Source organism: Aegilops tauschii, chromosome 7 (assembly GCF_002575655.3).
Source record: "Aegilops tauschii subsp. strangulata cultivar AL8/78 chromosome 7, Aet v6.0, whole genome shotgun sequence".
Taxonomy (NCBI): domain Eukaryota; kingdom Viridiplantae; phylum Streptophyta; class Magnoliopsida; order Poales; family Poaceae; genus Aegilops; species Aegilops tauschii.
Window position 1 is genome coordinate 468,223,343 of NC_053041.3, and position 15,617 is coordinate 468,238,959.

At 43.2% G+C, this 15,617-nt stretch overlaps 1 protein-coding gene across 1 annotated transcript; it reads right to left on the reverse strand.

Annotated features, from left to right (window-relative positions):
- Positions 1 to 6,020: 6,020 nt before the first annotated feature.
- LOC109741973 (uncharacterized) lies at positions 6,021 to 8,929 on the reverse strand. The gene is made up of 4 exons (XM_020301063.3): positions 8,602 to 8,929; positions 8,282 to 8,532; positions 6,445 to 6,501; positions 6,021 to 6,361 (listed from the first exon to the last, which is right to left on the reverse strand). The coding sequence occupies exons 2-4, from the start codon at positions 8,378 to 8,380 to the stop codon at positions 6,257 to 6,259; spliced, it is 261 nt and encodes an 86-aa protein (XP_020156652.1). The 5' UTR covers positions 8,381 to 8,532; positions 8,602 to 8,929; the 3' UTR covers positions 6,021 to 6,256.
- Positions 8,930 to 15,617: the final 6,688 nt, after the last annotated feature.

The following is a 15,617-nucleotide window of genomic DNA, read 5'->3' on the forward strand; positions in this document are numbered from 1 at the left end:
TCCAGCGCTCAATCTATGGGCTGGTGCAAGCATCTCGGAGTTGGAACATTCGCTTTGATGAGATGATCAAAGCGTTTGGGTTTACACAGACTTATGGAGAAGCCTGTGTTTACAAGAAAGTGAGTGGGAGCTCTGTAGCATTTCTCATATTATATGTGGATGACATACTATTGATGGGAAATGATATAGAATTCTTGGAAAGTATAAAGGCCTATTTGAATAAGTGTTTTTCAATGAAGGACCTTGGAGAAGCTGCTTATATACTAAGCATCAAGATCTATAGAGATAGATCAAGACGCCTCATTGGTCTTTCACAGAGTACATACCTTGACAAGATATTGAAGAAGTTCAGTATGGATCAGTCCAAGAAGGGGTTCTTGCATGTATTGCAAGGTGTGCAATTGAGCACGGCTCAATGCCCGACCACGGCAGAAGATATAGAAGAGATGAGTGTCATCCCCTATGCCTCGGCCATAGGGTCTATTATGTATGCCATGCTGTGTACCAGACCTGATGTTAACCTTGCCGTAAGTTTTGTAGGAAGGTACCAAAGTAATCCCGGCAAGGAACACTGGACAGCGGTCAAGAATATCCTGAAGTACCTGAAGAGGACTAAGGATATGTTTCTCGTTTATGGAGGTGACGAAGAGCTCGTCGTAAAGGGTTACGTCGACGCTAACTTCGACACAGATCTGGATGACTCGAAGTCACAGACCGGATACATGTATATTTTGAATGGAGGAGCAGTAAGCTCGTGCAGTTGCAAGCAAAGCGTCGTGGCGGGATCTACATGTGAAGCGGAGTACATGGCAGCCTCGGAGGCAGCACAGGAAGCAGTCTGGATGAAGGAGTTCATTACCGACCTAGGGGTGATTCCCAATGCGTCGGGCCCAATGACTCTCTTCTGTGACAACACTGGAGCTATTGCCCTTGCGAAGGAGCCCAGGTTTCACAGGAAGACCAGACATATCAAGCGTCGCTTCAACTCCATTCGTGAAAGTGTTCAAAATGGAGACATAGATATTTGTAAAGTACATACGGACCTGAATGTAGCAGATCCGTTGACTAAACCTCTCCCTAGGGTAAAACATGATCAACACCAGGACGCAATGGGTGTTCGATTCATCACAATGTAACTAGATTATTGACTCTAGTGCAAGTGGGAGACTGTTGGAAATATGCCCTAGAGGCAATAATAAATGGTTATTATTATATTTCTTTGTTCATGATAATCGTCTACTATTCATGCTATAATTGTATTGTCCGAAAATCGTAATACATGTGTGAATACATAGACCACAACCTGTCCCTAGTAAGCCTCTAGTTGACTAGCTCGTTGATCAACAGATAGTCATGGTTTCCTGACTATGGACATTGGATGTCATTGATAACGGGATCACATCATTAGGAGAATGATGTGATGGACAAGACCCAACTTAAGCATAGCATAAAAGATCGTGTAGTTTCGTTTGCTAGAGCTTTTCCAATGTCAAGTATCTTTTCCTTAGACCATGAGATCGTGCAACTCCCGGATACCGTAGGAGTGCTTTGGGTGTGCCAAACGTCACAACGTAACTGGGTGACTATAAAGGTGCATTACGGGTATCTCCGAAAGTGTCTGTTGGGTTGGCACGGATCGAGACTGGGATTTGTCACTCCGTGTGACGGAGAGGTATCTCTGGGCCCACTCGGTAATGCATCATCATAATGAGCTCAATGTGACTAAGGCGTTAGTCACGGGATCATGCATTGCGGTACGAGTAAAGAGACTTGCCGGTAACGAGATTGAACAAGGTATTGGGATACCGACGATCGAATCTCGGGCAAGTAACATACCGATTGACAAAGGGAATTGCATACGGATTGATTGAATCCTCGACACCGTGGTTCATCCGATGATATCATTGTGGAACATGTGGGAGCCAACATGGGTATCCAGATCCCGCTGTTGGTTATTGACCGGAGAGGCGTCTCGGTCATGTCTGCATGTCTCCCGAACCCGTAGGGTCTACACACTTAAGGTCCGGTGACGCTAGGGTTGTAGAGATATATGTATGCGGAAACCCGAAAGTTGTTTGGAGTCTCGGATGAGATCCCGGACGTCACGAGAGGTTCCGGAATGGTCCGGAGGTAAAGATTTATATATGGGAAGTCTTATTTTGTTCGCCGGAAAAGTTTCGCGCTTTATCGGTATTGTACCGGGAGTGCCGAAAGGGGTCCGGGGGTCCACCAAGGGGATCCACCAGCCCCGGGGGGGCACATGGGCTGTAAGGGGTGCGCCTTAGCCTATATGGGCCAAGGGCACCAGCCCCAAGAGTCCCATGCGCAAGAGATAAGAAAAAAGGGAGAGTCCTGAAGGGGGAAGGCACCTCCGAGGTGCCTTGGGGGGGAAGGACTCCCCCCTGGCCGCACCCTTCCTTGGAGGAAGGGGCAAGGCTGCGCCCCCCCCCCCCTCTCCCTTGGCCCTATATATAGTGGGGGGAAGGGAGGGCAGCAATATACAGCCTTGGGCGCCTCCCTCCTCCCCTGCAACACCTCTCTCTCTCTCTCGCAGAAGCTCGGCGAAGCCCTGCCGGAGACCCGCTACATCCACCACCACGCCGTCGTGCTGTTGGATCTCGATCAACCTCTCCTCCCCCCTTGCTGGATCAAGAAGGAGGAGACGTCGCTGCACCGTACGTGTGTTGAACGCGGAGGTGCCGTACGTTCGGCACTCGGTCATCGGTGATTTGGATCACGGCGAGTACGACTCCGTCATCCACGTTCATTGGAACGCTTCCGCTCGCGATCTACAAGGGTATGTAGATCCACTCCTTTCCCCTCGTTGCTAGTAGACTCCATAGATGCATCTTGGTGAGCGTAGGAAAATTTTAAATTATGCTACGATTCCCAACACTCCTTCCTTTTCTGTAGTCGTTCTTTCCTCCATGTGTTAAACGGCTTCTCTTCCATGGACAGAAGAACATATTTTGTATCATGTATGACAGTGTATATGTTGGCGGAATAGTCATGTGTAGCGTTAGTTTTCTTGTACCATGGCTTTCCCAGCAGTATATGACAAGAAATAATCGATACCGGAATTACGCCGCACAAAACTTCACAAGAAAATTTCCCAAATGAAAACAGTACCGTAGTTTGGTGCGTAATATCGAACTTGTCGTAGTACCTCCTCAGTGAGTACGGTCATTGATGTGGTGTCATCGATAGTTGCAGCTTCTCCACCATGTCGATGCCAATAGCGTTGATTGAACTGTCATGGAAGGTCGTTGTGGCGCAAACTTTCTCTCCCACTTTACGGCAGGTGTGAAAAAGTTCAGCACCATAACCTTTCTCCTCCAGCAAAAAATCAACGGAGAGCCTCCAATAGCTCCATGGTGACGGCACGCCGGCTATCTCCTCCAAAGTGCCGTGAGAAACACCGATCTCTGATACCACTTGATGTGGGGCGAACCTCGAGACGAGGGTCGGTCTATTGTTGGCCAGATCCTTCACGCCAGAAATCTCCATTGCAGCAAAAACTCGTTGCGGGTTTACGGAGAAACTCACAAACTCCGCAGAAACACTACGCCACCCCTCGGTTCGAAGGAATAACGTGGATGAACCATATAGATTCATCTTGTAATCTCCTACGCGTCACGGGAACTCACATGCCAGTAGAGATTTTTGACAAGGTTTCTCTAAATTTGATAATGGCCGACGGCCGGAAAACATACACATGTCTAATTCATCTCAAAATAACCTACCTATTACATGGCCTTACCATGACTATTTATACTACTAGTACAACCGACTCAAACTTGGCTAATAAGTTGTCCTAACAATACCTCTCACTACAAGAAATATGTCAACTTGCGACCACCACTATTGGTCACTGAAAGGTCATTGATTTTCATTTGCGACCTTTTTTGACCAAAAACAGAAGGTCAAAAGCTGGCGGTCTTAAACTGAAATTAACGACCTTCTGTGTGAGAAGGTCGTGGAACTCCACGACCAAAACAAAAGGTCACTAGTTCAACGACCTTCTGTTGTGGTTGCTAGCTCTCTGCCCAGGCCACGTCGGATCCGACGTGGCAAGCTGACGTGGCAAAATTGCGACCAAATGAAAAGGTCGTTGAGAAGATTCAGCCCAGTCCAGTTTGGTGTTTTACACGGGCCGAGCCCATTAATTCAGCCTTTTTAACATATATTTTTCCGTTAATTTTCGGTAGCTACATGGGCCTAGCCCAACATTCTAGCCTTTTTATTTCATGGATCATGGCCTTTTTGTGATCTCTTTTGTTTTTGGGCCTAAGCCTTTTTATTTACTTGGCCATCGCCTTTTCACAATTGATTCTTTTAGTAATTTTATTCATTTTTTCTAAATTGTTTGATTTGTGGCTTTTTAGGGCCTAAATAGTATATGTTTCATTTCCGACATATCAACAATAAAGTATCAGCAATAAATAACCAGTACTTTGGTCAAGAGAGCCCCAATCAGACAAATTTTCATAAATGACGACCAAAATGAGTATATTATATATATTACAATCATGCCATAGTTCACATCATCCAGGAATATAGAACAACTACAAAAGTGCTGCTATGAAGTACTATAACAGCCATTCACATCATCCAGGAACATATAATTAGCTACAAAGATGAAGCGTTCCCTTTTTCCAACTTCTTGAGCCTAGAGCTCCTATAAAAGACGGGAAATGATCATTATCATGGCTGTGAATTCAGAATGAAAGCAATATCCTCGAACATACAATAGCTAGGAAAAGAATATTAAACAGAATAATAAACAAATACACAAGCAGCTAGGGGTCGATCCTAAAGCATGAGGGCACGGATAACAGTAGCAACCATGAGTAAATATTAACAAATATTATATTGGTGGAAAAAGTAAATACCAGCAAGCTCTAAGAATACTCCAAGAAATTGATGGCTCACAATACAATCATGCTTTTGACAACAAATACTACTAGAATTAAGGCGCAAAACATATTCTAAGCAGTGTCAACATCATGGCAGTAACAATTAACAGTAGCAGCTAGCAGGACATCAATCAAGCACAACTAAGCTACTAATGTTCACCAAATTTAAAAATTTGTCCATCTTGTTAACAAAAGTACAACACCACACTTAGGAACTCGGAGCAAAAAAAAGATCATGTTGCTTAGGAGCTACCACAAATGATACTAATCAAGGGCAAAAACAAGTTGGTATGATATCATTCATTCATTCGTTCTCATCACGATCATACATTGAATTCATTAAAGGTTACAGATTCATTTCTTGACATAGCATTGGAAATTCACAAGAATAGTATATGAACCAAAGTGTCGAGATAAGTAGATAACACATGGAGGTCACAATCACATAGCAAAGGAAGAGTGGGACAGACCGAGGACTTACCCTCTGGACAGATCAAAGACTTCACGCTTCCTCTTCCTCGGTGGACAAATCAATGACTTCACTTCCTCTTCCTCATGCACCAACAGGAAGACCATCTCAAACACTAGCAAAACAGCACAACCATCCACACATTAAGGACTGACTTCAGATCAGTGGGTCCATTGACACAAGGCAATAAGAACTGTACTCACACAGCGACAATGACCAGCATTCCCAACAATGATCTGGGTTAGTTTACTGTTTATTTCCTCTAGGTACATCAATTAATTCAGTACAAATTGTTAGTCCGCTGCTAGCTTGTGTAGGTAAAAAAGGCTATCAATCAATTAATTCAGTCCGAGCAGTTAACAGCAAAGTTGTGTAGGTACACCACCGTGACTACTAGCTCACATATTTGGACTTGCAATCAAGGAATCCAGAACTAATTCCACTGCATGCTAATCTGAAGCATCAGGACATGCTCTTTCCTACTGCATAATTATAGTAGCTCGTACGCCTAGATTTGCAGTCAGGAAATCACAGAATTAACTCCTTACTAACCAGTGTTTATCCATTATGACATGCTATTTTCTACTAGTATGTGTGTTGCTCTGCATGGAGTAGATAACATGCTTAAATTCTCAGATGAAGGGATCCGAAATTAATTGTAAGGAGTTAACATAATATTTGTACTGAACTTGGTCCTTTCATCATCACATACTAGATTAAACTGCCAACTACTGAACTTAGTCCTTGCACAGCTGAAAGTCTGAAACTGGGACTAGAAGAACAGCACCATCACTGGGCTACCACAAGTCTACTAGTACTAGATACCTACCGATTATAAAATAAAGCTAAATTATACTAGTAGTGGTGGTGTTCAAATGCCACTGTTCAGGTCAATGGTAGGGGGCATGAGCGGTAGCGCGCCGCCGATGCCGAACTGCTTCGGCCTCTTCTCGAACAGCGAGTTCACCACCTTGTCCTGCAACTAGACACCAACCCAACCCAGTCAGATCACACGCGCCGCAGAGATTCCAAGCAGGAGCACAGGGCTGGGTGCAGTACCACTGGCTTCTTCTTATGTTCCTCGGTTGCAGCCTTTGCAACCTCTCTTTCATATCCCTACGAACATACATAATCATCAGAATCAGCACTATAAGCTCTGGTTGCTCATCGGACATATAATTAACAAAACAGAGTAGTTTGTGGACATTGCAAAAGAACAGAAAGCACACATATATATTGAACAAAAGCAACAGCCAGGAATAGATGACTTAACAGTTCATGTTTGTTAACAAAACAAGAGTAGACATCTCACAGTGAGTTAACTATCTGATGACTTTAGTAAAACACATACTAGCATTCGGTGCTACAAGAGACAATGGGAATCCAACTATCTCGACATCCCAACTTGGTAAATCCATGATACTAAAAGGCCAATCCTAATCGGGTTGGAACTGGACCTGGTTTCAAACATGTGAGCTACAACTATCGCAATACCACAGCCCAAAAAAAACCTACAGATCCATCAAACTACTGTTTGTAGGTCTAGCATCAGTGGTGTCAACGTACAGTCCACTTACAGTCATTTGGGAGAAAATTAAAGTGGTAATTAAAGTGCATTTACACAGAACTTACACTCATACCGTGTGATTATTACAGTGAAATTATGACCAGAACTTATAGAAAGTATGAAAACAATGATCACAGTGGACTCACATAGAACTTACACTGTCATTTGAGAGAGAGAAAATTATAGTGATAATTACAGTCATTATAGTCTACTTAGAGTCTACTTGCAGTGTGCTTACAATGATATCTTAAGAGTTACAATCTACATACACGCAACTTAAGTCAAAATTAGCACCGGAACTTCTAAAAATTACAGTGTATTTACACAGTACTTACATACACACTGTTTGAAAATTACAGTGACATCGTGACAGGAACTTATAGATAATCGGTGATTGTATTTACATAGAACTTACACTGACACTGTGTAAATATTACAGTGGCATTACTACTAGGACTTAAAAAAATACTGTGTAAATATTACAGTGGCCAAATGGATTGCACTCAACTAGACCCGCTGCCAAACCAACAGAACAAAGAGGGTGGTGTACATGAGAACAAAGTAGATGAACAGTAGAACAAAAATTGCAATGTGATTAACATGAGTACATCTTGAAAATTATGAAAAAAACTGCTGCATATAACCACTGTAAGAACTGTAGATTATACCACTATAAATGAGTGTAAGTTTGTGAACCTCATTTGTAATTTACAGTAGTGAATCGGTTGAATTGCACTAGTATATTTATAGTTCTACAGCGGAGTTACAGTGTAAATGTGCAGTTGAATTACATTATAAATCTGTAGATTTGCAGTTTTCACAGTATCACCTAACGTTGACAAACCCCTAAAACTATCTAGAAAAGTGATGTTACCCAACAAAGACAAACCAAACAAAATTGCTCTGAAAATTATGTTGTAACTGCCCTCTGACTTACAGTGAGTTGCACTAGAATTAGTGAAACTCTGGCTAGAACACAGGCCGGAGTTGGGCACCCCTTTGCACGAGTGCTGCGAGGCGTTGTCATCCTCGAGGCCCAACAATAAAAAGTTAGCAACATAAAAACATTATTCATTGTCTAATTCAGAATGCAACAATGCAATGTCTAAATGTTCTCATCACATCACGGATAAATAAATTTTTGAAACATGACAACTAAACCATCACTACATTTTCTTAACACACGCTACAGCCGACGAAACTAGAACAGATGCTTCAACCAAAGAAACTACAAATCTATAATTGTGATGATCTTCCTTACAGAATCCCAGATCAGCTAAATGAACAAGTGTGCACAAATGCACACAACAGAATCCCAGACGGCCTCACCTTGCAGCTTGCTAGTGGGGCGACGGAGGGCTGGAAGATGGGGTTGGCGTAGCGGAACAGCAGCACCTCCGCTGTGTACGCCAACGCCGGACAATCCATTGGGGCGGGTCGAGATCACAGCCACCAGACCACCCCAGAGAGACTCGGCGGTGAGGAGACGCTGCAGCGAGAAGGCGTCCTCTATGGCGTCGGAGCAGGGGAGGAAGTGGCCATCCCGTCCATGGTGTTCCATTCCTCGAGCGATGATGGATCTGAGAGGGAGAGGGAACGTGGTGAGGAAGAGAGGGAGGGATGCGACGAGGAGGACTAGAGGGACTCACCTGAGTCACCGGATCACCGGAGCAACGCGCCCGTCGGATCCCGTCGACGCCGTTGCGTCCTGGTTGCCGAAGAGCCGTGGCGAGCGTGGGGCAAAGCCACCGCAAACCCTAGCGGCGAAGATGAGTACCGGGGGAGAGAGAGGGGTCGCTGGAGAGAGATGGATAGGTGGGGGGCTCCGCCTGAGGTGGGGGGAAGCGGAGAGGAGGGGGAGAGGCCGCCAGCGGCAAGGTTTGGGAGGGAGACAAGGGGAGGGATGGGATCGGCGTGGGTGGCGGCGGCGATGTGGGAGACGAGGGTGAGAGCGGCGGGGTACGGATCTGGAGCGCTAGGGTTCGTGGGGAGAGAGGGTGAGGTAGTTTTCTTTTTCTTTTCTTTTTTTTGAGACAAAGAGGGGGTGAGGGAGAAAGGGCTGCCGTCGGATCCGGGAGCATCCGACGGCGTTTGAGGCATGATCCGCGTGCCATGCCCATGGACTAATCAGAACTCAGTACACGTTATGACCTTCTAAATTGGTCATAATTGACTAAAAATAAGGTGTTGAATCATGTTGTTTCAAAAAAAGGTGTTGAATCATATAAACAGTTTTCTGATATGAGAAATTAAAAAAAACATTCTCATTATGTCACCAAATGTGACATAGTTTTTAGGAAAACTAACAAACTTGGAATTGGAATAAGACAAATATCTTTAAAAAGTGTTTTGAGAAATGAGTTCTAGGAAAAAAATCATTTTCTATTTTCGGAGTGACAAAATTCTTTTTTTGTGAAGAATCTACCAAATATTTGTTTGAAAATGGCACCACACCATTTTCCAAAACTATAAGACTACATTTTATGTACAGTGGACCAAATCTTAACATGTAAAATGCTTTCGATCCACCTCTCATCAAAAAGACAAATTATGATTCAAAAAAGAATCTACCTTAACATTCATGGCATAGTTGATTCAAATGATCTCATATTTGTGCATAAGGGTGCATATTGGAATGGCAAACAATGTTGCCTAAGGAAATTTTTGTTTTCTTTGGACGAAAAAATCATTTTCCATTTTTCGAGTGCCCCAAATGAGGTTTTTTTGTGAAGAACCTACCAAATAATTGTTGCAAAATTGGACCAAATCATTTTTATAAAATACTAGGCCGTATTTAATGCACAATTGACCAAATGGTTGCGTGTAAAAAGTTTTGATCCACCTCTGGTGAAAAAGACAAATTTCCGCCGTTTCAGTTGGAAGCGGGTCAAATTTGAACTGCGCTTGCCTCATAGTTTGTTATTTATTTTTTCCAAAAATCATTTCTAGGTACAAAAGTATCTATTTAATTAGAGAAACACCAAAAATTTCCAAGATTCAACCACTAGCTAGGAACGGTCATTCCCGCCGTTTTGACCGCATTTTGAAACGGGCATAAAAAATTCAAAAAAATCAAAAAATTGGAAAACCTTCGCATTGTGTCATTATATGTGACCAAGTTACCAGGAAAAATAATAAACTTGTAATACGGCAATTATTTTAAAAACATGTTCTCAGAAATGAGCTATCATGTGTGAAGATTCATGGCTTTCAAGTCAAATGATCAATCTTATGGCCACATTCATGGCATAGTTTGTTAAAATGATCTCATATTGTGCACAAGGGTGCATATTAGAATGGCAAACAATGTTGCCTAAGGAAACTTTCATTTTCTTTGGACGGAAAAAATCATTTTCCATTTTTCGAGTGCCCCAAATGAGGTTTTTTTGTGAAGAACCTGCCAAATAATTGTTGCAAAATTGGACCAAATCATTTTTATAGAATACTAGGCCATATTTAATGCACAATTGACCAAATGGTTGGGTGTAAAAAGTTTTGATCCACCTCTGGTGAAAAAGACAAATTTCTGCCATTTCAATTGGAAGCGAGTCAAATTTGAACTACGGCTGCCTCATAGTTTGCTATTTATTTTTTCCAAAAATCATTTCTAGGTACAAAAGTATCTATTTAATCCGAGAAACACCAAAAAAATTCCAAGATTCAACCACTTGCTAGGAAGAGTCATTCCCGCCGTTTTGACCGCATTTTGAAATGGGCATAAAAACTCAAAAAAATCAAAAAATTAGAAAACCTTCGCATTGTGTCATTATATGTGACCAAGTTACCAGAAAAAATAATAAACTTGTAATACGGCAATTCTTTTAAAAAAAGTGTTATCAGAAATGGGCTATCATGTGTGAAGATTCATGGCTTTCAAGTCAAATGATCAATCTTATGGCCACATTCATGGCAAAGTTTGTTCAAATGATCTCATATTGTGCACAATGGTGCATGTTGGAATGGAAAACAATGTTGCCTAAGGAAACTTTCATTTTCTTTGGACGAAAAAATCATTTTCCATTTTTCGAGTGCCCCAAATGAGGTTTTTTTGTGAAGAACCTACCAAATAATTGTTGCAAAATTGGACCAAATCATTTTTATAAAATACTAGGCCATATTTAATGCACAATTTACCAAATGGTTGGGTGTAAAAAGTTTTGATCCACCTTTGGTGAAAAAGACAAATTTCTGCCGTTTCAGCTGGAAGCGGGTCAAATTTGAACTGCGGCTGCCTCATAGTTTGCTATTTATTTTTTCCAAAAATCATTTATAGGTACATAAGTATCTATTTAATCAGAGAAACATCAAAAGGTTTCCAAGATTCAACCACTATCTAGGAACGGTCAAGCCTGCCGTTTTGACCGCATTTTGAAACGGGCATAAAAAATTCAAAAAAATCAAAAAATTGGAAAATCTTCGCATTGTGTCATCATACGTGACCAAGTTTCTAGGAAAAATAATAAACTTGTAATATAGCAATTATTTTAAAAAAAGTATTCTCAGAAATGAGCTATCATGCGTGAAGATTCATGGCTTTCAAGCCAAATAATCAATCTTATGGCCACATTCATGGCATAGTTTGTTCAAATGATCTCATATTGTGCACAAGGGTGCATCTTGGAATTCCTAACAATGTTGCCTAAGGGAGTTTTCATTTTCTTTTTTTCCATTTTTCGAGTGCCCGAAATGAGGTTTTTTTGTGAAGGAACTACCAAATAATTGTTGCAAAAAGGACCAAATCAATTTTATAAAATACTAGGCCATGTTTAATGCACAATTGACAAAATGGTTGGGTGTAAAAAAAATGTATCCACCTCTGGTGAAAAAGACAAATTTCCGCCTATTCAGTAGGAAGCGGGTCAAATTTGAACTGCAGCTGCCTTATAGTTTGCTCTTTATTTTTTCCAAAAATCATTTCTAGGTTCATAAGTATCTATTTAAGCATAAATACATGGTTTGGTGGTGATACGTTGAGGTTTGGATGGTGGCCCAGGGCCCCAACTCCAAAGCGCGTAGACTCGCATGCCCGCCGCGTGGTCACCGCGTGACCGTGGCGTTGCCATGCGTTCTGGGAAGCCTAGGCATGTCTAGTAGGTTTGGCACACCCCACGTAGATGATTGGAAGAAAATAACAACAGAAGAATCTCACGAGGAGACCGAACAATGCTCAAACATGAATTAGCACCCAAGTGTTTGATTAGTGGTACGGGAAATGCACATGGCCAATGGGCCTGAGTTTTGGCCGAGGATGATCATCTACTAAGGACACTATCCTGGAAAATTTGCATCTCAAATGGAGGAGCCTAGGTGTCACTTGCTTTGCAACGTACCATACTGGACAGAAATATGAATGTTGAAGCCACACTCACATGTATTGTCAGATGGGGCTCAAATTTTGTGGAGAGCTATGATTTGGGAATATAGAAGATGTGGCAAAAATTTAGCTCATTAGGATATGCCTAGCTAGTACTTCCTTCACAACAGTTCGAGTTGAACAAAAACTTTGGAAATTTGCCGAGGAAGATTTACCAGGCAAATGGAGTTGAATATTGTCATGAGGCAACGATTTGGATAGTAAAGAATGCCCAATTTTTTGGGAATTTTGGGAATGACAGAAATATACGTTGCTTCACAACCTAGGGCAAAAATTGACACATGGACATGATACATAGGCAAAACTGATGAGGTGGCGCCTAGTCATAGAAATCCACCACAACTTACAAGGTTATGACCATCTATATTGGTCATGACCAGCTCGAAATAAGGCAGCGGATCAGTGTTGTCTGCTTTGTGACCTTTTCGTGTAAGGAAATTACGACCTTTCTGACCAAAATGGTCGATATAGTTAGTGTTTGGAGCCCCCAAACAGCTTTTGACCAATTGGTCTCAAATGGTCGTAGATCTATGACCAATTCTTCCAGGGTCACTGACAGAAGGTCACTAGTTGACATATTTCTTGTAGTGTCTCGTTATCTCTAACTCTTGAGAAAGTAACTAAGGAAGGAAATTCTGATCACGTGTTTTATTTTAGCAGATAATCATTACAAAATAGATGGCAAAAATAATTAAATGTAATTTCTTTGGTGGCCCCCAGCCGATATTTCCCAAGGAAAGTAACCTCCACCATCAAAATCTTCGGACGTGTACATCCAGCTCTGGTGGTCTTGAACATGAGTAGCAGACTAGGATTTCATCATTAGTCTCAACAAAATATATCTCCTTTACTTGTGGGCCTGGTGGCCTTGTTTGGTACGAGGCAACCAAAAGAAACAAACAAATTGATGTACACCTTGATAAAATGTGTTTGGATTGGAACTCTTTTCTTTTTCATCTACATGCTCCTCGTGAATTTGTTTCTTCTCATTAGCTAGTCTAACGGCTTATAGTTTTTTGGCCTTCTCTTGGCGCTCAACAACATCAACTTGATTTTGAGAATTGTTGGTACAATAGAACAAGAGTTGGTCATATCATTAATCATGTTCCAGTTGTTTCCAAAAGCAAACACTGGTTATGGCTCCAACGCACGGACCCTTCTAGACCATGGAGCCACCTGCACATCCCGCGTGACGCGGACGTCGGCGCCATCTTCCGTGCATCCACCTCTTGGTCTATTGGGCGCTTCTTGCAAATTCTGGACTGACCATTGGATCAATGGCCAATCGGTGGCTGAGATCACGCCCTATATCTACGCGATGATTCCTAGGCGACGCCGCAAAACCTGCAGCATTTTGGAAGGCATGCACCACTGTTCTTGGGTGCAAGATATTCAGGGCGCTCTCGGTCCTGCCGCCATGGTGCAGTACATCCAACTCTGGCGGACCGTACACCACATTGGGCTCTCGAACTCCTCGGACATCATACACTAGCGATGGACCACGACGGGCTGCTACTCCGCTAGCTCATGCTACCATGCACTATTCCTCGATGCTTGCGAGGACCCACACTGGAAGCTCACCTGGAAATCTTGGGCACCTCTCCGCATCCGGTTCTTCATTTGGCTCGCGATGCAAGATCAGTGCTCGACAGTTGATCGCCTCGCTCAACATGGTTTGCCCCATGAGCCCGCATGCACCCTTTGCGACATGGAAGAGGAGACAATGCAACATCTACTCATAGATTGCTCCTTCTCCACGCAAGTATGGCATGAGATTCTGGCCTAGGCGCGATCCACCACTGATCTTCCGAGCGACGAGATGGACTTTCACACTTGGTGGGCTACATCTTGTGCTCGCGCGCCCGCCGCCGCGCGCAAGGGGCTAGCCTCCCTCATCATGCTCACCGCCTGGTGGCTTTGGAAGCACCGAAACGGTTGCGTCTTCGATGGAGACCGGCCATCGGTCTCACACATCTGCTCTAACATCAAGGACGAAGCACGCCTATGGGCTAGGGCCGGCGCCGGCGCTCAACAACATAATCCCAGAGAGTTAGACCGTGTTCTATCTATCGGGGATGAGCAACCCCCTTCTGTTTGCTCGGCGATCACTTCCATGCCTGCTTGTATACATGGCGTAGTGCATCGTTGTAACTCATGCTGTAAATCACTCCTTCTACCAATGAAAAGATACGCACCGTATTCGCCAAAGAAAAAAGCAAACACTTCGGAAATGTCGTTTGGAGGCCGAGCTCCATGCAGCTCGTAATCTCCATCGTCAGTCATCATACCCATCAGCTGCAGTCTCTACATGTATTTCAGCTGATAGGTATTCACACCACACCGCATTCTCCATTTACTTCCCGCAAAAAAAAAAAGCATTCTCCATTTACGTGCAGTGTCATCCCACATCTTGTCGACGCCGCGCTGCAGACGTTCCATCGTTTCGCAGTGCGAGCAGTTCACGAACATGGGCGTGCGTCCGCTCTCATGTTCCCATTCCAAACCACTAAGCCGTTGCACCACAGTCCTCTGATTCAGACGGTCAGACCATTTGGGAACCATCTATCTATACTGTTCAAGAACAGCACCAACAGCTGAACACCTACCCACACGCACAACCCTCATCTGAATACCACTTCAAAACACTACTACTTAACCACATGAACTGGTTTAAATTAGGGAACAGGAAACAACCTCGGCGTCCAACAAGATCCTTGTGATTTCGACACGAGCACACCCTCTTCATATCCATCTTCAGTTGCCATCTCACCGGCCATATTTGCATGACCTAGCTCGCATGAATCGCCCACCACTTTGCCCTGGTTAGGCCTCTACTCCCTCCGTCCGTGAATAAGTATATTTTTAGTTTTTGTCTTAAGTCAAAGTTTTGAAATTTTGACAAACTATATACGAAGGAGTAATGACATATATGACATTAAATTGATATATTATGAAGGTATATTTCAAAATAGATCTAGTGATATTAATTTAGTGTCATAAATGCTATTACTTTTTCCTATAAAGTTGGTCGAAGTTTTAAAACTTTGACCTAGGACAAAACCTAGAAGTGCAATTGTTCGCGGATGGAGGGAGTAGGTGACAAATGTTTCCTCAGTCTGCTCGTCTGCTTCGTCCTCTAGAGCGTACCCACCCCGGCGCCCTATCTCGGAAGAAATCAAACCATCTTGGACACGCACGGGGGTTAGAGCATCTCCAGCCGTTGCCCCCCCCCCCCCCTCGGCGACGATTTTACGCGCCCCCTGGGGCGAGCCAGCGCTAAAATCAGCGCGG